Raw genomic sequence first — 22,378 nt, 5'->3', positions numbered from 1 at the left:
AACACTACTAGGTTCCCTATGAAAATCCCAGTCTGTCTAATGCTGTATATCCAAAGGAACACTCCTGATAAGGGACAGGCATAGCTCCGTTTTAAAGGAAAATGGGTATGTTCCAATGTAGCTCCTTCCCTAATGTTGAGTAGAATCTGAGTACCCCAGTTATTCTCAAGTACACCTCTGTCTAACAAATGGGGACCCTTCACATCTCCTTTCTCTACTTAGAAGAAAACTCCACATGAAATCTAGTATTTACAAACTTAGTAGAATAATATAGAATGCAACAGGGTGGGCCATGATTCCCAAGCAAACCTAACCATTCAGCTGCATTTCCCAGAATAGACCACAAAAGTGGGCATGGTCAGGGACCTGGCAGATTTGAAGACTATCCTTCCTAGAAATGTTTGGGGAATCATACAGAGCATACACATGGAACATCTCATCTCACATAGGCCTGGAACCATTTCAGTTTTTGATGTAGGATGCTATATAAACTTTCTCAGTGCTTCAAACTCAAGCAAGGAAGAGCAAGAAGCTCAACGATTCTTGTGTCTGCATTAAGCTGAAAAGATGGCGGGAACTGAAGCTTCTTTTCATTTTAGGCAACAAGTGTGTTTTTAATTAGCCTTTTCTGTACTCATTCTACATTAATCCTTATACACACAGGCTCAAAAAAATCACATGAAGTCTCTCATCTCTTCTAACACAGATGCCCCACAAAACTTGGGAATGGGGGCATGAACTATCTTGCTTTTTAACTTTAAGGTGATATTTCTGCCTTTCTGGCTTCAAACACAGAGTGTTAGGTTTTAAAACAAAACAAAACAACAACAACTTAGCTTCAAATCCTGTTTGTTTAGTCCCTTGAACTGGTCATTTGTCATGTGTCCTGTTGTTCCTGTGAATTGGAGCCTTACTGTCTTTGTGATATACAATAAATTAGTAAAGCTATTACTCTTTATTACAATATTAGCTCTGATTCAAATATTCTTCAGGTATTTTAAATGGAAACCAGCAGAGATTTAGCAAATGCTAAAGTTTGGCAATGTTAATTATTGTTTTGAAGTGATAAATTATGGTTAAAACTAAACATGAAAAATGTCTACATTTTTTCTTCTTTGAATTCGATGTCCTAAAAGTGTTGGAAGAGCCTGAGGAATATGTTGTGGAAGAAAAGATGCACTTTATCTCTAAGAAAGTGGAAGTTGAACCACCCAAAGGTATACCAACTCTTAAATATTTTAACCCTATATTTGTCATTCCCTCCTATATATAATTAACCATCTATATTACAAATAATGAACAGCATGACTAATAGAAAGGTCTCCTACATATTTATGGGAGAACCCTGTACATTTTCTACAAGTATATCTTATAATCTTTTCAAGTGCCTGAGAAGCATGAGAAGAAAATTATACCAAAACCCAAAGTTCCTGCTAAAATTGAGGAGGCTCCACCCACTAAAGGTATGGTCTCTCTCACAAATGTGCAATTCTGTCTGTCTTGACATGTCTAGTGACATCTCTATGCATCGTTAAGGTTTTGTCAGAATGTGTACACTTTGTTAGTATAGTCATTCATGTTGGTGTACCTGTGAGATCTTTACAAAGAGGGTGTTGTGGCCCCCAAATAATGATACTTCCTGAAAGAATAAATACTAATCTTCTTAATATTTTCAAAGTTCCCGAACCACCAAAGAAAATGGTACCAGAGAAGAAAGTTCCTGCACCAGCTCCTAAAAAGCTGCCGCCAGCCAAAGGTATATTGGGGTCCACTGTACCCTTAGGTGACACCTCATTCCCTGTCTTGATAGTAAATTGATGCCTTCTTCAGATCTTTATCACATTGGGAAGAAAGTAACTGGGCATAGGTTTGGCACTCTTTGCACCACATATGACCACATTGCCTGATGTTTTCAAAGCACCTGAAGAACCAAAGAGACCAGTTCCAGAAAAGAGAGTTCCTGCAGAAGAGGTTGAGATAGAAGAACCTCCCCCAACTAAAGGTAAATGACATCCCCTAAAGAAAAAATAAAAACATAGAGTCTTATCTTTCATTCTTCCTCCAGCTACCATCTATTGGGTCATAAGTTTTCTATGTAGATTGTTAGTGTCTGTTTGTGATGGTGGTGTATTATGGCTTTATTAAGTATTACTTGTTTATTGTGGTATTTAGTTGTGTGTGCCTTATAAATTCTTCTGTTCTAAAACCACAGTACTTTCTGGCTTGTATATATGTGTGTGCATGAATATGTGTGTCAGTGTGTATGTATATGTGTATATGTGTGTGTATGTATGTATGTATGTATGTATATACATTTGTGTGTATTCTATTCTAAATGTTATAGACTACTAATTTTAAATTATCTTCCAAGTGGCCGAAAGGCACATGAAAATTACCCAGGAAGAAAAAGTTCTTGTGGCTGTAACTAAAAAGGAGGCGCCTCCGAGAGCGAGAGGTACAGAAGCCTTTTCATATGTCAGCGTTGCCTTGTCTTGCTCTCTTTATAAGTACACTGGCTAAGGGGTACTTATAAAGAGGAAGGGTGGTCACTGTCTTCTTTTAAAATATTGTAGAATGTCTGGAGTTTGGGAAGGGTTGAATCTTTTATGTTCATGTCACTCCTCTGTGGTTTGTACGTTTTGTGGTCTGGATGAAGAAAAGCAATTCTTTAAAGTGAAATCTGTCTTTAAAGTGCCAGAGGAACCTAAGAAAGTTGTCCCTGAAGAAAAATTTCCCAAGCTCAAACCTCGAAGAGAGGCGGAGCCACCGGCTAAAGGTATAATGGCTCTTTAAAGGGATAGCAATAAGCTTTTAGGTCTTGCGATGGGTAGAGTAGAACTGGCAGGTTAGCGGAAGTGACATAAGTGCATACATATTGAGAGTAGGAAGAGTAAGCTGTTCCACATCACTGCAAAACTAAATAATTCTGATTGCAGAAAGTACCTTTTTCTACCCCACCGCAAATGTGTATAACTTACATTAAAATGTATTTGTCATCTAATATGTCTGTTCGTTCCATCATCTGTCTTGATGTTTGTTTTATGTGGTCAACTTTGGTGACAGTTTTGGTTTCTTTAACTCCTCAACATGCTGCATTGTCCCAGTGGATCGGGGATGGGAGGATTGGAATAAGGGTGCTGATAGCGTTGGTAAACTTGAGGTTCCTTCCTAAGGTTGTACTCAGTTGTGCCTTCATTGTTGCAGCTTGTCTTTCTTAACTCTCTCCCAAATCCCACCTGATTAACCAGCATCTCTGAAACATTAAACAGCCTGGGGGAAAGTGTTCTTGGGTGTACAGGATGATGTGGACTTTCAGGCCTATTGATTTTTCTCCTGATTTTAGTGAAAGTTTATTTTTAGTAGAGCAACGTGCTTGGGTTTGTTCTTCAGTTGCTCTTGCCAAAGTTCTCTTCACACAATCATCTCCAGACTCTTGCAATTTACTTCTAATCTTTGCTCTTTTAAAGTGACCGAAGTTAGAAAAAGAGCTGTTAAAGAAGAAAAGGTGTCCATTGAAGTTCCAAAGAGAGAACCCCGACCCACTAAAGGTACATTGCACTTTGATTGGATCATACAAAGCATAAAGCTGTATGTGTTGCCTTGTCTGCTAGCTGCCAATTTAACCCCTCTACTCTCCTCGCTTACCCATAACTGGAGTCAAGCACTTGAAAATCTGACATCATGACTAGTCAGTGTGCATTTTATGATACTTTGACCTTCAAGAGATAACCAAGCTCACCCATAGCCAGTGTGGGAGACTGCCATACAGGAATGAAATCAAAGCACATTGGCACTAAGTGGGCCTCAAATAAAATGCTGCCTGGTGTCAATATTATTCTAGAGGTGACTGTGACAGAAGAGAAGAAATGGTCTTACACCCGCGAAGAAGAAACTGTTTCAGAACACCGGGAGGAGGAGTATGAGGATTACGAAGACTATGAGGAGTATAAAGAGTTTGAGGAGTACGAACCCACTGAAGAATACGACCAGTACGATGAGTATGCAGAGCGAGAGCTGGAGCACTATGAAGAGCATGAGGAATATGTCACAGGTATGACAGCCCCATGGGAAGTACACTTAGAACTCACTATTATAGGATGGCAATCGAGTTAAAAGAACTTTGTCATTTAGTAAATCTGGTGTTTTAAATCACTTCTGGAAGGGGAAAATAGCTCTATAAATCCTAAGGCTTTTGGTAGGATTCCCTACCCACAGGGCACCCAGCATTGAATATTTGTCACTGACTGCTTTTCTAAAAAAGAAAAAGCAGTTTTCTTTTTTTCCTTACTATGTATTTATTTATTTTGTGTGAATATACTGTCACTGTCTTCAGACACACCAGAAGAGGGCATCAGACCCCATTACAGATGGTTGTGAGCCACCACCATGTGGTTGCTGGGAATCAAACTCAGAACCCCTGGAAGAGCAGTCAGTGCTCTTAACCTCTGAGCCATCTCTCCAGCCCCAACAAAGCAGTTTTTAATGGAAGATAATGTGTGTGCTTATGGAGCTCTGACTCTGGGCACTTTCTTTACTGTAAAATAGATAACAAATTCATGCCCATCAACTACCAGGAATTTGAAATGAATCTATACCCTCTCACTACTTAAGAGATTTTGTTTGCTCCTTTGAGAGGATTCTGCATGATTTCATTGAGGCCCTTAAACACCAATGTCCAAGAGAGAAAACTGTGTGTCACATGTCACCTCTTTTAAATGAAATGAGAATCTGTGAGCATTCCCATGGCCTAATGGAAAGGAGTGGCCACAAGGAAATCAGACATAGCTTGCTTGCAGCTCTCGGGACCTATTCTACTCACCTCTAATTCTTATTCTAAAGATTGTGGTTGCACTGTGAACATAGAAGATCAATTATCCTAATGAGTAGTTTTTTGACTTATGCCTTCCAGTCTAATATTAACCACTTTGTATATGCTTTTAAAGAACCCAAGAAGCCTGTCCCAGTGAAACCTGCACAAGAACCGGTGCCTGCTAAACCCAAGGCTCCCCCACCAAAAGGTAGTGTGAGAACATGACCAGTGATAGAGTCTTTTGTTTTCCCCGTCTATCTACTGTAGATATGTGTTGAAGTGGATGTGTATAAATTGTGTGTTTGGGGCTGTTATATTGTATTGTGTATTTCTTACCATTTTGTTCTCACCCTTAAGAATCTAGTTCAGGTTTGTAAATCTCTTTCTATGGGTCTTTTAAAGTGCTAAAGAAAGCTGTCCCTGAAGAAAAAGCACCGCTGCCCATTCAAAAGAAACTCAAACCTCTACCACCCAAAGGTACATGATAGAGCAGTACTGTTCCAAACAGTGTCGTGCCCTCTGTGCTGTGGCTGTGTCGACCTTGACCCACCACCATGTCTGCTGCTCTCTGTTGTTGCTAAGTATATTGTCTGGTTCCATTTCTTACATGCCAGGTCTTTGTGCTTTGTGGATATTTATTCTATGATGTTTGTGGGATTCATTGTGATATTCTTCCATAATTAATATCTTTAAAGCTCCCGAAGAACCAAAGAAAGTTGTTGAAGAAAAAATACAGATTTCAATTACCAAACGTGAAAAGCAGCAGGTGACTGAACCAGTTGCCAAAGGTATAGCCACCTCTTCCTAGAATGGAGCCTTTTACCAGCCTCTTACGTTACTTGTCTCCAGCATGAGCTCTAACATGACTTTAAAATATCTCTATAGTCTTGTATCCAGTGGCTGTGCATTGCCCCTGGCCTATGATATTCTCAAATAGAATACTTTTGTTTGAATGCCGTGACCATTTAGCATATTCCTAATATAGTTAAATTAATATAAGGAAAATCACTGAAAATTGGTAACTATTCCAAAGTCACTTTGAAGAACTTTTTAAAAAGTGAATTGAGCACCCAGGTTTTCTTATTTAACTTAGGCAACTTCTTTGCAATCTTTGGACTTTTGCAAATTTGGATTTTTTTTTAGGATAGCTCTGTAAGCAGAACCATGTTAAAAACAAAAACAAAAACAAATCCCACCATTTCCAATTTGTTCCCAATTGCAAACTTGCTCAGATACATAAAACTTATTTGAACACCTCTAAGGGTTACCTTTGCTGTAAGATTCAGAGTCCATCCCATGGAAAAACAGAAAGATTTTGACAGAGAAAATTATACGTTCTATTAGAGACAGCTACAAAATTCTTCTTCTTAAAGTACAAGAAGGCTAGCAATAGTTAGCTGGCCTGTTTCTGACTCTAAAATTCCTTTGTACTTAATATTTCAAGTGCCCATGAAGCCCAAGAGAGTTGTCCCAGAGGCAAAAATACCTGCCCCTACAAAGGAAGTGGCAGCGCCAGTTAGAGGTATCTCTCTTTGCTTGGGCTGCTCTTCCTCCTTGCTGTTGAAGTCATGCTCAGTTCTGTGTCTACCATTATTCTGTGGGAAACAGGAAGCCTATCTTCTGTGATATGTGGGTCTGTGCTCTTAAAATGTCTCAACTTTATAGAGGAATTGGAAAATAGCCAACTTAAAGATGCTATCTTTAAAGTGCCAGGGGTACCCAAAAAACGAGAACCGGAAGAGGTCGTTGTCTTCAAAGAGGAGGTGGAAGCCCACGAAGAAGAATACATTGTAGAAGAAGAAGAGGAATATGTCCACAAAGAGGAGTATATCCACGAAGAAGAATATGTCCATGAAGAGGAATACGTCCATGAAGAGGAATATATCCACGAAGAGGAAGAATACCTTCGTGAAGAGGAGGAGATCATAGCTGAGGAAGAGGTGGTGCCAGTGGCCCCAGTCAAAGGTAGATGAAAGCTCCCGCCAATGGAAAGGAAGTGGCAGGTCAGAGTTGGGGGATCTGCCTGGGGAGTTATTGGCACTGATCTCTAAGTCCTTTTTAGATGCTGAAGCATATGATACTTTTGTGCTTTTCACATATCTTCTCCAATGTTTTCAATTCTTATTGCTATCTTTAAAGTGCCTGTGGTACCCAAGAAACCCGTTCCAGAAGAGAAAAAACCTGTTCCTGTTCCCAAAAAGAAGGAAACCCCACCAGCCAAAGGTATATACCACTCACAGGACACACACATCTGTCTTCACATGCTTACCTCTCTTCTGGCTACAACAACCTGTGTGTGTGTTGCCATGTGCTGCTACAACGTTAGATGTGCTTTATGTGGGTGTTGTTGCTCAGAACTTAACTCTAAACAATATCTTTAAAGTGCCTGAGATTCCCAAGAAGCCAGAGGAAAAAGTTCCTGTGCCTATTCCTAAAAAGGAGAAGGCTCCACCCACCAAAGGTACAGCTCTTAATGCAGCCATTTGCCCATGTAGTGTAACTTGGTAAGCCTTAGTCATCCTTGCCTTGTGGCGATGTTAATAACATTAACACCAGAACAAGAACCACTTAGCTGGTCACAGAAGCCAGTTGCCATATATTCATCTCCAAATGTGGCCATTGCAGCATGCTTCTGTTTAACACTTGTGACCCCTTCAGTGGAGAATTCTTAGGAAAAAAAACAAATTCTCGCCATCAAAATGGCCAAAACCATCACCAAGCCTTTTGTGCTGTCTGAGTCTCTGTTCCGTGTTTATTTGGTGGTTTTTATTGTAACTCTCTTGCATGTCTAGCACCTTGTTTTGTAAATATTATTAGCTTCTGTCTTACAGTGAAATTATCAACACATCTGTGATCATTCAATTGTCCCCAAGTCACTAGACTTCTTTGTGATTAGGAAAATGTGATAGTGACCTTATTTATTATCTTTTAAGTCCCGGAAGTGCCCAAGAAGCCTGTACCAGAGGAGAAGGCACCAGTACCTGTTCCCAAAAAGGTGGAACCACCACCAGCCAAAGGTATACAAACGTGCTGGAGCACACAATTTAATTTCAGATTTATATGAGAATAAAATATTTAATTAGCTCAATAATATGTTCTTTAGGTACACCACTTTAGTATCATCTCTTTAACAAAAAAACAGATTTCTATTTTTAAAATGAAATGCTGCTTTGGTGTTTCTTCACTATGATTTGATTGCCTTATAATTTTCCAGACTATGCTTGGATTCAATGATTTTTGTGTTGTATAAAATTTTCTCTAACTCATTTCTTTAAAGTGCCAGAAGTGCCCAAGAAACCCGTGCCTGAGAAGAAGGTATCAGCGCCTACTCCTAAGAAAGTAGAGGCTCCACCTGCAAAAGGTATATTATTTCATCATTTACACCCAGGGGGAAGTCTCATACTAGTGTTCATTCATAAGAAAATGTCCCTATACTAACTACAAACCTGTAAAAGTGTCTTGCTAAAAATGTCTTCCATATGGTGTGATCCTTGATCACATCTATGGCTATAAAACACTGTGGAAGGACACATTCTTAAAGACAAATGGTATCTTTAAAGTGCCAGAGGTGCCCAAGAAACCCATTCCAGAAGAAAAGAAACCAACACCTCTTCTGAAAAAAATGGAAGCCCCACCCCCGAAAGGTACATTAATCTTGGGCAGAACTGGGGTGTATGAGAGGCCAGGGGAACATGGTGAGTGCTGTAGAGACCTACTAACCATCTTGCTTGATGATGTATACATCGGTGGTCATGGTAACCAAAGAACATTTGCTTTTCATGTTATCCTGCTATCATTCCTATTTTACACAAGCATAGAATTTGTATAAATTGAATAAATATCTTTAAAGTGCCAAAGAAACGGGAGGTACTCCCAGTTCCTGTGGCTCTACCTCGGGAAGAAGAAGAAGAAAAAGAAGAGCCATTTGAGGAAGTCACTGTTCCTGAAGAGGAAATTCTACCTGAGGAAGAAGTTCCATCTGAGGAGGAAGGTCCACCTGAAGAAGTCCCACCAGAGGAAGTACTTCCTGAAGAAGAGGGAGTTCTTCCTGAAGAAGAGGAAGAAGACGTTCAACCTGAGGAAGAAGCTCTTCCAGAAATTAAACCTAAGGTGCCAAAGCCTGCACCAGGTACAGCAGTTCTTGGAATCAAGACTTTTTATGTTGGTGTCTGCCTCCCCATCTTTATTTGTCTCTTACTTTATATAGTAGTTTATGATGTTGTCATCAAAGCCTTGTGTCATCAAAGGCACATCTTCATCTTACCCTCTGCATCTGCTTTGTATGTCTGTCCATTGTAAATTATCTGTGTGTCTTCAAATTCTATTTGGTGCTTTTGTTTGTTTGTTTGTTTGTTTGTGGTCCTATCCTTGGATGTATTTAGTTATCCATGTGATATTGTATGTGGTTCTTAATGGCTTTAAATGAAATGTTTTTAAGTGCCAAAGAAAACTGTACCTGAGAAGAAAGTCCCTGTTCCTGTTCCTAAAAAAGTGGAGCCTCCACCACCTCCCAAAGGTATACCCCCCCCAGAGTGAGCACACAGCCCCCACCCTCTGATTGATAGCTTTATCAGATGGGTCTCTTATAAAAGGGACAGCCAATTGTACTTCCAAAGCTGATGAGGACACTGATAGCCATTATTTCCTATTAGGCGCTGCTTACACAGTATTATTTTATACGAAAGGTTAAAGGCAGTATTATCACACAGCTACTACAAAATGTCCACTAAGCTTGATGTAATTTTATTAAAACCATGTAATATCGCATATAGCTTCTCTGACCATCTAAATTATCGATAAGAAAAATTTTACCTAGAAATACATCCGTTCATGTTTTTTAATTATTTTATTTATTTACATTCTAAATGTTGCCCCTTCCATAAATTCATGTTTTTAATTTCATCCTTTATACTCACTTGCAATAAGTGCCTTTGTGATGCTAGCCTGAAAAGGAAAAACTATGTATTTATCAAAACATTGATTCATAGTTTATGTCAAAGCACTGACTGTATTAAAACCTTAGTAGTTTATATCTTTCAAAACATAAAAATAAATGGAAACACAACACGTTTTGATTTAAGCTTGACTTTGAACTTTGAACAGAGTAGACTTTGCTGTTCTACTCTGAGTCCTTTTGCCAATCTAAGCCTTAGTTAGCTCCTTCATAAGATGGGGATACTAATAAATAATATTACTGTAAGATAAAATAAGACAAGATATATTGTTGCATCATTGAATGAAGAAAATTAGTATTTAACATCGTAGATCAGGTCATGGTACAGTACCTAGGAAGTGTATTCATACCTTAAACTACAATAATGTTTCCCCAAAAGTCATGATGGCAACATGTTGAAATAAGTATAATGTTTTCCACCAGGCTATATAGTTACATGAATTTTCAGCTAGGTATTAGCTAGGTTATTGGCAAAATTTAAGCCAAGGAAATGATAGCATCTGGTCTCAATAACCAGCTGTTTGCTGATGCCTTAACTAGCAAATTCCAGTCATATCCTGTTGGGCTGCAGCTCAGGTTCCCTTCCTGTTCTGAGTGAATGTTGCATGATGGTTTTCCTGTGTGTACAGACTTCTTGCTTTCTTTCCTGCTCTTCAAAATACATTCTTATCATGAAATGATGTCTTTAAAGTGCCTGAAATCAAGAAGAAAGTGCCAGAGAAGAAAGTAGTTGTTCCCAAGAAAGAGGAGGCTCCTCCCACCAAAGGTAGAATACCTCCAGTGTTCTTGCATTCCCAAGCTCCTGGGACACATGCCTTCCTTCACACACTAAGTCAAAATACCCTATTCACTATTTGTGAACGTCACTTCTGTTATTGTTGTACATGGTGTCCTTGTGTTTGTGAGACTGAAATTTCAAAATATCTTTAAAGTTCCTGTGGTTCCTAAGAAACCTGAACCAGAAAAGAAGGTGCCTGCCCCTGCCCTTAAGAAAGCACTGGTTCCTCCTGCCAAAGGTACATGCTTATTGGCCGCTCCTTTGTTGACCTGAGAGGTCATCCACATAGGATGCTCAGCACACAGGCTGGCATTCTCTGGTCTGTCACTGACCTTTGTCACTGTGCCTATGTTGTACCTGTGCTTCCGTTGTGTTCATTTCCCACTTAGTGTGAGTGTTGGGTTTTTGCCTTGTTTTTCCTTTGTATGCTATTCCTGAAAATTAAAATGATAGATATTAAACATCTTTAAAGAGCCAAAAGTGACCAAGTACTTGTCACTCTTGCTAAAAAAGAAGAGAGTCCAGCTATAAAAGATGGTCTCACGATGGACCTGCAAGCCTCTTCGTTTGCTCCTTAACTACCCGTGACCATGTCAGTGTGTCATCCCCTTCTCTGTGCTGTGCTGTTTACTCTCTTGGGTGGAAAATGTGAACTTTGGTCTTTAAGTAGTCTTCTTCAGCGTATGAGTTTTAAGTGCCTAAAACAATCAATGTCTTTTAAGTTCCTGAGGTGCCTAAGAAGGTGGAAGAAAGACGGATCGTCCCCCCTAAAGAAGAGGAAGTTCCACCAGCTGAAGGTAGATGACTTCCTAAGAAACCATTTCTAAGCATTTCTAAGCACTCCTGTCTTATCCTTACATAAAGGAGATAACATACACTTCGCTGTAGAAATAAATAGGCCTTCTAGCTCTGATCGAAAGTACTACTTGCCTAGAAGGAGCTGGGCAGGCCAGTTTCTTCTTGTTCTTGCACAGCTAGCCTGTGGATTTGTGGCTTATTTCAATGGAAAACTGAAAAGGACCCAGTAACCCCTGTTCTTCTCTCCCTCACTAACTCTGTGAAATCGACGTTTTGTCTTTGTCTGTGACTACTGAGAAGAATTTCCTCACCCAATGCCTTCAGGAGTCGTGATGGAAAAAGGCTTGTCCAGAATAAGCTCAGATAAACTTGAACAACTGATGTAGAAAATCTGCCTACTAAATTATTTAGGAACAGGATAGGTGCTTATTATAATAATTAGAATAATTTAATTAGAATAATTGCTTTAAAAAAATCTTCCCACCTTCACTATAAAATAATAATTCCAACTAAGTCCTCTGGGGCCCCTTCCAGTTTCAACATTGGAAAGAACCTAACATATTTTAAAGACTGGGTATATATATATATATATATATATATATATATATATATATATATATATATATATATTATATATATAATGTTTTTTTTTTCAGATTAGAAAGTGTTCATGAGCACTTAAGAGGCCAAGTGTTTTTTTCAAGATGGTGTAATTTTAATCTAACATATCTAACATTCAAAGGACTTAAAAATAATTTACAAAATAATCTGTTTCAAGTATATGAGGAGGCTGAAGAACCCACTCCAGAAGAGATTCCAGAAGAGCCACCTAGCATAGAGGAAGAAGAGATAGTGGAGGAAGAGGAGGAGGAGGAGGAGGAGGAGGAGGAGGAGGAGGTGCTGCCACCTAGAGGTACAGCCACTTTGATGAGTTGGACTTCGCAGAACCTTGGTGCTCAGAACTGCCTAGCCCTAATCTTCAGCCATATACTTTCCTGGTAGCACATCCATAAGGCCTCGAGAGTGCACACTCCTGGTAGCTGAAGCTCTGTGGTCCTTTCCTTCTCCCTAACTTTTCCTCCTTCCCTGCAATCTGACTATCAATTTTCTGTTACTAAATCCTTCCCACTAGTTTGCAATCCTCAATTTTGATTTCGGTTCAAATGCTGGAGAACAGTCTGTGTGATGGAAGCACTCACTTTTAAGAATAATTCTTAAACCATTTATCCCTGAAGACTGAAATCTTGGCCGAGTTGCCGTGACATTCACTTGGGGGTGGTACTATTATCACTTAGGTTGCTAACATCTTCCTAAAATAAATCACTGTTTTGTGTTTATAGTTTGTTAGTGGGGTGTTGTTCTGTTCATTGCATGTGACTTTTGTCTGTAAAATATCTTTTAAGCACCTGAAGTTGTGAAGAAAGCAGTACCTGAAGCTCCCACTCCTGTCCCTAAGAAAGCACCCCCTCCAAAAGGTATAGCAACCCCTGCCACTTCCTTAGCCCCACAGTGATGTTTTTTCTAAAAAGTTCTGTGTCTTCTTTTGCTTCTTCCTTAAAGTAACTGTCACAAAGAACTGACTAATTACAATTTAAAATGTCATGTATTGCATTTCCTTAGATGTCCTACAGTATCAGTAGGTAAATAATGGATCCACATGTGTACCTGGTATGGATTACATTAGAAGTTTCTTAATTTAAATAGCTGGAAATTTTGATACCCTGTTATGATCTCTCTGTATTTAAGGACAAAACAAGTAATCCTTCCTACCCTCATATAATTCCTAGACTTCTTTCCATTATATAACTAAATTCATATTATGTGTTATAACAGTTTTCCCTATATGTACTATTTTAAACAGAAAAAAAAAAAATCTGTTCTGATACTTAGGTAATAACCTTAAAGATCCCTGTGTCGGTTTTACCATAGTTAACCCGGAAATTCAGGGTTATAAATTTTCCTTTCTTGTTGTTTCTTAGTTCAATTAATGCTCCAAACTGCATCTCTAGCAACTATGGCCCACTGCCCCTTTCACAGCAGACTCCTCAGCCTTGTAGCATCATGTGTAGCCATTCCTGAGGCCTAGATCAGGGTCCAGATATCCTAGAGTGATAATCAGGTCAAAAAAAAATCATCAAATTAAAAATAGTAAAATTAGGCCCAGTATTGGTAACGTCTGCTGTTTTTAAAATAGCAAAGCTTTTTTGTGGGCGTACGTTGGCTTCTAAGGACATAGATAGCACAAGTGAGTGTAACAACAGCACAGGTTAACTTCCTAGATGCACTGATGGAGCCACTGGTTTCTGGGAATTGTGTGTGTGTGTGTGTGTGTGTGTGTGTGTGTGTGTGTGTGTGTTGTTGAGCATTCATGTCTGACTGAGGCACCTAATGTCTTTAAAGTGCCAAAGAAAATTCCTGAGGAAAAGGTTCCTGTTCCAGTCCAGAAAAAAGAGGCCCCACCCGCAAAAGGTACACTTTTTCTTTTAAACCCAACATCCTTTAACCACTCTTCATTAAGCTATGTTTTATGTCCATGTGTCTTATTTTTGGTGTGCAATGTCCAGGGGTTTACTCTTGGTGGTTGTAAATATTTAAAATGTGTCTTTAAAGTGCCTGAAGTACCAAAGAAAGTCCCAGAAAAGAAGAAAATCCCTGAAAAGAAAGTCCCTGTGCCCAAAAAGGAAGCCGTTCCCCCGGCTAAAGGTATTTTTCTGGAAAGTTCTTTGATCTTCATGTTCTTTCACGGGAGCCTTCTTTTACTTGTTTTTCTTACATTTTGAATTGACATCTCTTTCATCTTATTGTTTGGAGAAAAAAAAAAAAAGCAAATCTCTTAAAGTAGATGCTCTTTCAGGGAAAGCTGTTTTTGAAGAAAAAATATCAGTTGCCTACCAGCAAGAAGAACTAGTCCAAGAAAGAATAGAGCTAGAACTCGTGGAAGCCAAGGTGGAAGAGGCTTTTGAAGAAGAGGAGTTCCACGAGGTGCAGGAATACTTTGAGGAAGAAGAGTTCCACGAGGTGGAGGAGTTCATCAGGGTGGAAGAGCACAGGTTCCAAGAAGAGCACAAAGTGGAAGAAGTCCACCGGGTCATTGAGTTTCTAGAGGCTGAAGAAGTGGAAGTATACGAAAAGCCCAAAATTCCACCTAAAAAAGGTATAAGGGACCCTGCAGACGCTCTAGTTTGTTATAGCTTGCGCTTACCAACTTGGTTTCCAAAGTACCTTGCAGGCTCAGTTCAGGACATTGACCCAGGAACTACTTTAGGCATGAGTTTAAGTTGTTTGATACAGAAAGTGACAAGGGAACCACGCAAAGTCATCCATTTTTACAGGCACGAGAACTAAGCTTGATACTGACTTAGCTCCATGCTCCATACATTGCTGTCTGGTTGTGTGGATTCTTTTTTATAGTCTAGGCAAGAGTTGCGTGATTATCGCATGTACCAGCATAACAGGTATCATTCATGCACTGACACGGTTCTCAGCCTACTGAGGAATTTATGGTCTCAGCAGACTAACCATTCTCACGTGAGTCACCTGTGCACCAACTAATACTTATCTATTGAAAACATTTGCCATTTTGAGGTTATCTTCATCAGAGAAAGAACAAAGTAAATGGAGCACTGGCCATAGTACCCAAGTTCTAGTAAATTCTAAGGACAAGACATAGTGCACATACAGAGTCTACAGGGCTGCTCCAGATCATGCCCGAATGAATACATGATATAATGGAATCTGTATGTTTTACACAGCAGCGTATTGTATAAATAACAAAATCACAGCTTTCTTGAAGCAGGTAGACTATAAATGTAAAAAAATATATAAACTGTTTTATGAAACCCCACTGTACAGTTTTAATATAAGTAGTGCTTCATAGTATTTTATGAGTCTATTCTAAACCAAACACTAATATCTTTAAAGGACCTGAGGTATCTGAGAAAGTCATCCCTCCAAAAAAGCCACCCACTAAAGTCATTCCTCGAAAAGAGCCACCAGCTAAAGGTATTTTATGGGAAAACTGTACTCACGGAACTGACTTTGGTTGCTTCTTCATTGCTTGACAAGTTTATGTTTGACTTGGTGTTTTTGTTCTCTGTTTTGTGTTAGGGGAATGTCAAAATAATTAATATCTTTCAATGGCCAAAAGCAGGTCTACAAACACAGGTGTCACTGTTGTTGTCTTAAAACAGTCAAGCCCAAACACCTAGTGACCAAAGTGTGAATGTGGGCATCCTTTGGTATATTTGATTCTCTGTTCACTGATATCCTTAATGATAGATTTCTATTTCCTTATTCATTATCGATAGACCTCTTTTTCCCTATTTATTATTGATGTATTGATTGTAAATATCATGAATACATGGTAGTACCCCTCCTTTATTCATTTATATCATCCTTATTAATATATAATTTGAGGCTATAAGTGAGTATATAATAAAGCTATCACTGAAGAAAACAGTGCAATTATCCTGCCATGGTGAGCAGAAAGGGCACCATGAACCAGCATGTTGTCAGTTGTCCACGTCAAGTTTTGTTGGTATAACTTGGATGTTGCATGGACTTTCATGGTCATGTCTGTTGTCAAAAGTCAACTCTGTAAAGTGTCAAGTGTGTAAAGCGATGTCTCTGTTTTGTAATGTGACTGTTCTGCTTGCATTGTACATATCTTACATTTTGCCTGCTGAGATCTTTCTGAGTGTCTCAAAGTAAAGAAGGTTATCCCTGCTGTCTTTAAAGTACCTGAGGTGACCAAGAAAACGGTGGTTGAAGAAAAAGTCCGTGCTCCCGAAGAACCGAAGGTGCCAGCCCCTAAAGGTACCTGCCTCTGCTGAATCTCCAGCAGCAGTAAATGCCCGTGAATCACTCTCCACACAGGAGAGAAAGAGCACTCTCTCCATGGGACCAGGAGGCAGCTGCAAATGGCAGAAATTGCAATTTATATTCTATCCTACAATCTTGCCGGTTTTGCTCTGGTGGAAAACATCATAAGTCCACAGGTCTTTCTTATTCTGGCCATCTTATTAGGCAGCCATGAACATTTGATCTCTGAGCTTTTCTTCCCTATAGAGTTGACATTGAAATCTCTGCCTTATAGCCCTAGAAATAAGCTCTAAATAACAACAGAAAGTGTTACTGACCCCCAAGAACACGTTGTCTCTAATAAGAATCATCAACAAGGCAGTTGAGAGACATAGAGTACATTGGCTTAAGATTTTGGACATTTTATTTAATAGATCTCCCCCTACCCCCTTGCTTTATTCTTGCTATTTTATACCTAATTATGACATTCTTGAAAGTAAGACAATAAATATCTTTAAAGCACCCGAAGTACCTAAGAAAATCACTCCAGAAGAAAAAGTCCGTGAAGCTGTTCCTAAAAAGCCTGAAGTTCCACCACCTAAAGGTACACACTGATGCTAATAACCCCAATGTAAAATGACTCTGGCTGTGTTTATTGTGTAGTGTGAACGAGTGTCCCATCAAATCTTTGTGAATCTTTTTTAAGATTCATAGTATCCTTTATATGTTATTAATAGTAATTAGTCATACTAATATCTTTAAAGTTCCTGAGGTGCCTAAGAAAATTATTAAAGAAGAAAAATTACCCGTTGTTCTTCCTGAAGACACAGAGATATACAGTGAGTTCAAAGAAGCTAATGATTCCCCCTTGTTTTGTCTGTGTTCTGAATCTACTGTGTCTGTCAACATAGAATTAAAATGCAAATATACTAATATCTTTATAAAAGCCATGCATGGTAAAAATGTTGGCTAAATTTAAGACACCTGAATATCCATCAGCCTTAGAGAAGTTACTCTTCTTTATCAATGTAAAAACAAAGTTATCCTATGCTTATAACGTTACCAGATTTTAGAAAAGTCATATGTCCTACTAAGTCATCTATTCTATACACAAACATCTCTTCACTTAGAAGCAATTTACATTTTCCAGACCATGAAGTTACTTACCTTAACTCTATACTAATATTGTAGAGTTTTCAAAATCAAGATGACCCAATGTTACCGTTTTTACTCTTCACAGTAATAATTAAGGTTTAGACAATGTTGCTCAAATGATCATAAATTTATATAAATTTTAAAAAACCACTAGAGCCCCCAGGAGAAGAAGCAATAATTTTTTTTCTTTTTTCAAAAATTATAGCCAGGTAGTGGTGGCACCTGCCTTTAATCCCAGCTCTTGGGAGGCAGAAGCAGGCAGATTTCTGAGTTCGAGGCCAGCCTGGTCTACAGAGTGAGTTCCAGGACAGCCAGGGCTACACAGAGAAACCCTGTCTTGAAAAAAAAAACTATCTATCTATCTATCTATCTATCTCTATCTATCTATCTATCTATCTATCTATCTATCTATCTATCTATCTATGTAATTTAAATAGTAAGATAACCTAAGTATTGAAATAGTCTGAGTAGACTTGCTATCCTAAATGGTAAACATAGTAAAACCCAATATCATCTTCCACTTTATTTTTCAAACTAGAAAGCTCCTGATTAAAACTGATCTTATAGTAGTTTGAGATTAATATATATGATCACCTCCTTCTGCCTGTTCTATCCTTAAAACTGGTTATTGTTACCAGACAAGGTTCCTTTGTAAATGCTGGAGGAATCATTTAGTCTTCTCATATGCTTTTCTCCCATTTCTCTTCTCACCTTAATTTCCCTACAAGCGTTCGACCACAGAGATGTAGCCTCCTCTCTGTTCTTTTTAGCTTCTAATTTCTAAGTTATTTCCACATGTATATCACACTATGGAGCCATAAATCAGATTTGATTTTTAAAACGTACATAAGTATTTGCCTAGAAATGCAGAGGACCACACAATTGTGATAGGTCAAATGCAGAAAGTGGGTTTCCCATATTCAACACAATATCATCCATATTCCTAATGCACACACGAACTAAAAATGACACCCATATGACAAGAGCTTCCCTAAGGTAAAATGGAAGAAAAATTATATGGTTCCTGTCTGGTAAATTCCTCAATTTTGTTACCATAATCGTGAAGAAATTCTGAGCATCCTTCATCCTAAAACTGGGAATGAAACTCGTTGCTACTCAGTTCATGCTTGTCACTAATTTGTGTGTATGCACCACTGTGAACCTGGGTGATGAACGTGCACAATGTGTCATATATGTCTCAGTACCGTCCTCCATCTATCTTGAAACACTTGTAGTTACACATGCACTAATATCTTTAAAGTGTATGAAGCCTCTGAAGAGACAGTCATAGAAGAAGAGCATGTCATTCTTCCTCAGAAGGCAAGACTCAAAGTGGCAAAAGGTATCTAGCACCCCTGACTCGATCTGAATGAAATTTACCTGGGAGCTCTCTTTAGAAACGTAATATTCTTCTTTACCTTTCATAATATAATTGCACCCATGTCTTTTAAGTGCCTGCACCACCTCAAACAGTTGTTACAGAAGAGAAAACATACGTGACCATTCGTAAAACGAGGGAAACCCTGGCACTCAAAGGTATATTTCAACTGCTTCAAAATGATGATTATCTTTGGCTTTAAGATCCCCAAACTACATGTTATATAATTCACTGGTTTTTCTTTTACAATATTTAAGTGTAAACCTACTAATATCTTTAAAGAGTCCGAAACAACCCGGGAAGTGTTTCCAGAGCTGAAGTCATATAAGGCTGCCCCTGAAATTCCTGAACCTCCTTCACCTGAAGGTATAAATTCTTGTCATGAGATTCTAAACAAGAAAACCTTTTATCTTGTGTTTGTCAAATGTTCCCTGTTTTGTGTGTATTGTCCCAAAATCTAAAATACTAATATCTTTAAAGCATCTCTCAGAAATGCCTAAGACAAAGGCGCTATCTAGGACTTGTCCCAAACAAGTCAAGACCCATCAAGACTGTGTGCAAAGAAGGACTATTAGAAGAAAACAAACATTCTAACTTAAAGTTTGCTTGCCTAGCTTTCTTTGTGCTTCACGTCATTGTTTTTGCCTCTTCTCAATTATGTTTTTTTTTTTTAAAAAAAAAAAATACTAATATCTTTAAAGACCTTGAAATCATCGAAGATGTGCTTCCGGAGAAGCAACCTCCTGCAACCAAAAGGAGAAAAACTCAGCTTCCGGCAGGTACAATCAAGGATAACATCCAGTCTCTTATTTCATTTGTAGATCTAGCTAACATGTGTGAGCGTACTAATCTCTTTAAAACCCAGTGGTTGACAAAGAAATGGATCCCCAAGAATTACACTCAACCAACTGAATATCCGCAGTGAATCATTTAGAAGGAAGAAAACTCACACATGAAAGAACTTACAGTTTATCTATAAGAACTGCAGAGAAAACATGAAATGTTTAATGTCATTCAAATATGGCTCAGATATGATCGTTAATGGGGAAAAAATGGCTATTACCTATGAAATAAAAGCCAGACTAGCTAGAAACAACAGGAGAGCTTTATGACAAGTGTAACTCTACAACCAGATTGAGCTGGCGTAACTCATGTGCCTTTAAAGCAGTAATCGGTGACATCAGGTGACAAAGATTCTGTCATGTGCCTCATGACAGTGCTTCAACCTTCCCTAGAGTTAAAAGTCCAGTTTCTACTACCATGCATACTGTTGGCTGTCAGGATGGCTTTCCTCCTAAAGTCATGGCCCAGACAAGCATGACCATACAACTGACTTCAAGGTTGACTTAAATGTCAGAAATAGCGTTCCTGATGACTCAGGACTTGATGTGAAGTTGATTTACTGTGATATCATCCTAGAGCAGAGAACAAGTCATTCCAGTTCCATGACTGATTTTTTTTTTCAAGAATCACACATTTTTTTTAACTTCAATTACTTTTAGATAAATCAAAATTCAGAAAATTTCAAAAGCTTTCAGTGTCACAACCTCTAAGTGTTATAACTTAGAAAATATCCAAATAATTTGACTATCTGTTTCTCTATCTGGAATCTTTTGCTCATCCTCTCACAGCCCCTTTAGGGAAGGTATGAGGGAGTTAAAAGCAGAAGGAATGAGACATGGTTCCTATCCTCAGGAGCCCACACCCCCTCATATCCTTGGAGGACCCCAGTAACAACAGAAACCTCTCTGGTTGACTTTGTGGGATTAATGTCTTAACTGACCCTTTTAACCTCTGACCCTGATACTAATATCTTCAAAGCACCAGAAGCTCTGAAAGAGATGCCTCCTGAAATGAACACCTTTGAAGAAATTTCTGTAGAGCCAGAAACGCCGCCCATCCAAGGTACATGTCACCACCGAACACATGTGACAGAAGAAATTACACACCTTCAACACTTGAAACTATTTTTTACTAATATTCTTCCTAACTCCTATATGTAAATATACTAATATCTTTAAGTCAGCTGAAGTTCCAGAATATTCCATCTAGAAAGTATTCGTGACAATTCTGCCAAAACAAAAAATCCTATTATGAGCATTCACCCAATAAGTAGAGTCCTGTCTTGGTCTCTATGGGAAACTCCAGGATGTCCCTGCCCCACCCAGATGCCAAAATCTATGGATTCTCAAGTTCCTCACATAAAACCAGATCAAATTTGCATATCACCAAAGTAATGTTAGCACTGACTTTCAAGCATCCTCAGATCACCTATGGCCTAATCAAATGTAAACAGTATATAAATAGTCTCAACCTGTGTTGGTTGGGAACTAATAACAAAGAAATAATATATGTATGGGTTCAGTGCAGGTAGCTCTTCCACCCATGGGTGAATTCAGGGGGCAGAAAGCTAGCTTTTATTTACAGTAACTACATAGAAGAAATGCAGGCCCCTCTTATTGAGAATCACACAAAATCCTGCACATTAGTTTATTGGTGGATGGGGGGGGAGTAGGGAAGGAAACAGAAGCAATTTCTAGAAAGTTACAAGCTATTTAACTACAGCTACTGTGTCCACCAATCATTTTTAACTCTGAAATATGAAATACTAATATCTTTTAAGAACCTGAAGCCCCCACTGAAGTTGATGTTGCAAGGACAGCCCCTTCAAAACCCAGAGGTGCTCCTGCAGTTACAGGTACAAGCTCTCGCAAGCCTCGGGAGCTATTGATAGTAGTTTTTGAACGTACATTCTTCTTCCTGGTGATTTTCACAACACTAAATGTAAAAACAACAATTTCTTGAAGTGCTGGACACTTACCAAGAAGCCACGGTGGAGAAGAAAACACTTCGGATTTCTCGCAAAAAGCCTGAGCTTCCTTCAGATGAAGGTAGATCTTTCTGGAAGGGTGAAAGGGCAGGACATGTCTTCTGCTGTCTACATATATTTTCTGTTTGTCATAATTAAGTTCAGCTCCTAAATGTCAAAATATTAATATCTTCAAAGTGCCCGAGGCTCCCAGAGAAGTTGTCAAAAGGAAACCGCCCCCTCCCCAAGTGCCGGAAGTTGTACCTGTGGAAGGTACCTGCTTCACTCTCTCTCTCTCTCTCTCTCTCTCTCTCCATGGGAGGGCAAGGGGAATACAGGAAGGCTTGAGGTGTCTGTAGTGTGTAAATGTAGCTTCTGTACCTGTGGGCTGCTTTGACTCCGTGCCAATGGACTAATGTCCTCAAAGAACATGGATCTCCTAATGACGTGCCCCGCCAAAAGAGAGTCATCAGTACAAAGTCCAAGGTGGCACCATTGCCAGTGCTGGCTAACACTGAAAGGGCTCAAGGGGTAAAAAGGAAAGTTCCTTCGGTTTAAATGCTCTTCTTGTGTGTCTAGTGATAGTTGTAGTTTCTACGTGTAAAACCTACTAATCTCTTTGAAGTGCCTGGGGCTCCTAAAGAGGTTGTCACTGAAAAGAAATTGCTTGAGGAACCACCTAAAAAGCCAGCAGTCCGGCCAGTCACAGGTATTCCTCAATGACCTGAGGCTTCATAGGGCCTAAGTCTGGTCTTTAAAAGATTTCATTCTGCTGGTCTTCATAAATCTTACGCAGAATCTCGCTGATCTCTTTGAAGTGCCTGAGGAGCCCAAAGAGGTCATCCCTGAAGAGAAAGTGTCCCTGGTGCCTCCTAAAAAGCCAGCAGCCCCACCTG

At 39.0% G+C, this 22,378-nt stretch overlaps 1 protein-coding gene across 2 annotated transcripts in view; it reads left to right on the top strand.

Moving 5' to 3' along the window:
• Ttn (titin) overlaps positions 1-22,378 on the top strand; it is a 273,795-nt gene that overhangs the window by 121,694 nt on the left and 129,723 nt on the right. The window contains exons 126-156 of one of the 2 annotated variants that reach the window (XM_029536008.1): positions 1,137-1,217; positions 1,386-1,463; positions 1,679-1,756; positions 1,919-2,002; positions 2,372-2,455; positions 2,693-2,776; positions 3,468-3,548; positions 3,842-4,051; positions 4,944-5,018; positions 5,213-5,287; positions 5,506-5,598; positions 6,255-6,332; positions 6,518-6,775; positions 6,950-7,033; positions 7,194-7,271; positions 7,744-7,827; positions 8,088-8,171; positions 8,371-8,454; positions 8,661-8,939; positions 10,456-10,530; positions 11,265-11,339; positions 12,119-12,192; positions 12,232-12,253; positions 12,744-12,815; positions 13,741-13,809; positions 13,951-14,043; positions 14,195-14,494; positions 15,262-15,342; positions 16,078-16,155; positions 16,661-16,744; positions 22,301-22,378. The exons of the other annotated variant lie outside the window; for it this stretch is intronic. Of the exons in view, the coding sequence (XP_029391868.1) occupies positions 1,137-1,217; positions 1,386-1,463; positions 1,679-1,756; positions 1,919-2,002; positions 2,372-2,455; positions 2,693-2,776; positions 3,468-3,548; positions 3,842-4,051; positions 4,944-5,018; positions 5,213-5,287; positions 5,506-5,598; positions 6,255-6,332; positions 6,518-6,775; positions 6,950-7,033; positions 7,194-7,271; positions 7,744-7,827; positions 8,088-8,171; positions 8,371-8,454; positions 8,661-8,939; positions 10,456-10,530; positions 11,265-11,339; positions 12,119-12,192; positions 12,232-12,253; positions 12,744-12,815; positions 13,741-13,809; positions 13,951-14,043; positions 14,195-14,494; positions 15,262-15,342; positions 16,078-16,155; positions 16,661-16,744; positions 22,301-22,378 (3,153 nt within the window). The remainder of the gene's footprint in view (positions 1-1,136; positions 1,218-1,385; positions 1,464-1,678; positions 1,757-1,918; positions 2,003-2,371; positions 2,456-2,692; positions 2,777-3,467; positions 3,549-3,841; positions 4,052-4,943; positions 5,019-5,212; positions 5,288-5,505; positions 5,599-6,254; positions 6,333-6,517; positions 6,776-6,949; positions 7,034-7,193; positions 7,272-7,743; positions 7,828-8,087; positions 8,172-8,370; positions 8,455-8,660; positions 8,940-10,455; positions 10,531-11,264; positions 11,340-12,118; positions 12,193-12,231; positions 12,254-12,743; positions 12,816-13,740; positions 13,810-13,950; positions 14,044-14,194; positions 14,495-15,261; positions 15,343-16,077; positions 16,156-16,660; positions 16,745-22,300) is intronic. 2 annotated transcript variants of the gene reach the window in all.

Source organism: Mus pahari, chromosome 3 (assembly GCF_900095145.1).
Source record: "Mus pahari chromosome 3, PAHARI_EIJ_v1.1, whole genome shotgun sequence".
NCBI lineage: Eukaryota > Metazoa > Chordata > Mammalia > Rodentia > Muridae > Mus > Mus pahari.
Note: the sequence above shows the minus strand (reverse complement) of the source record. Positions and strands in the feature narration are given on the sequence as shown.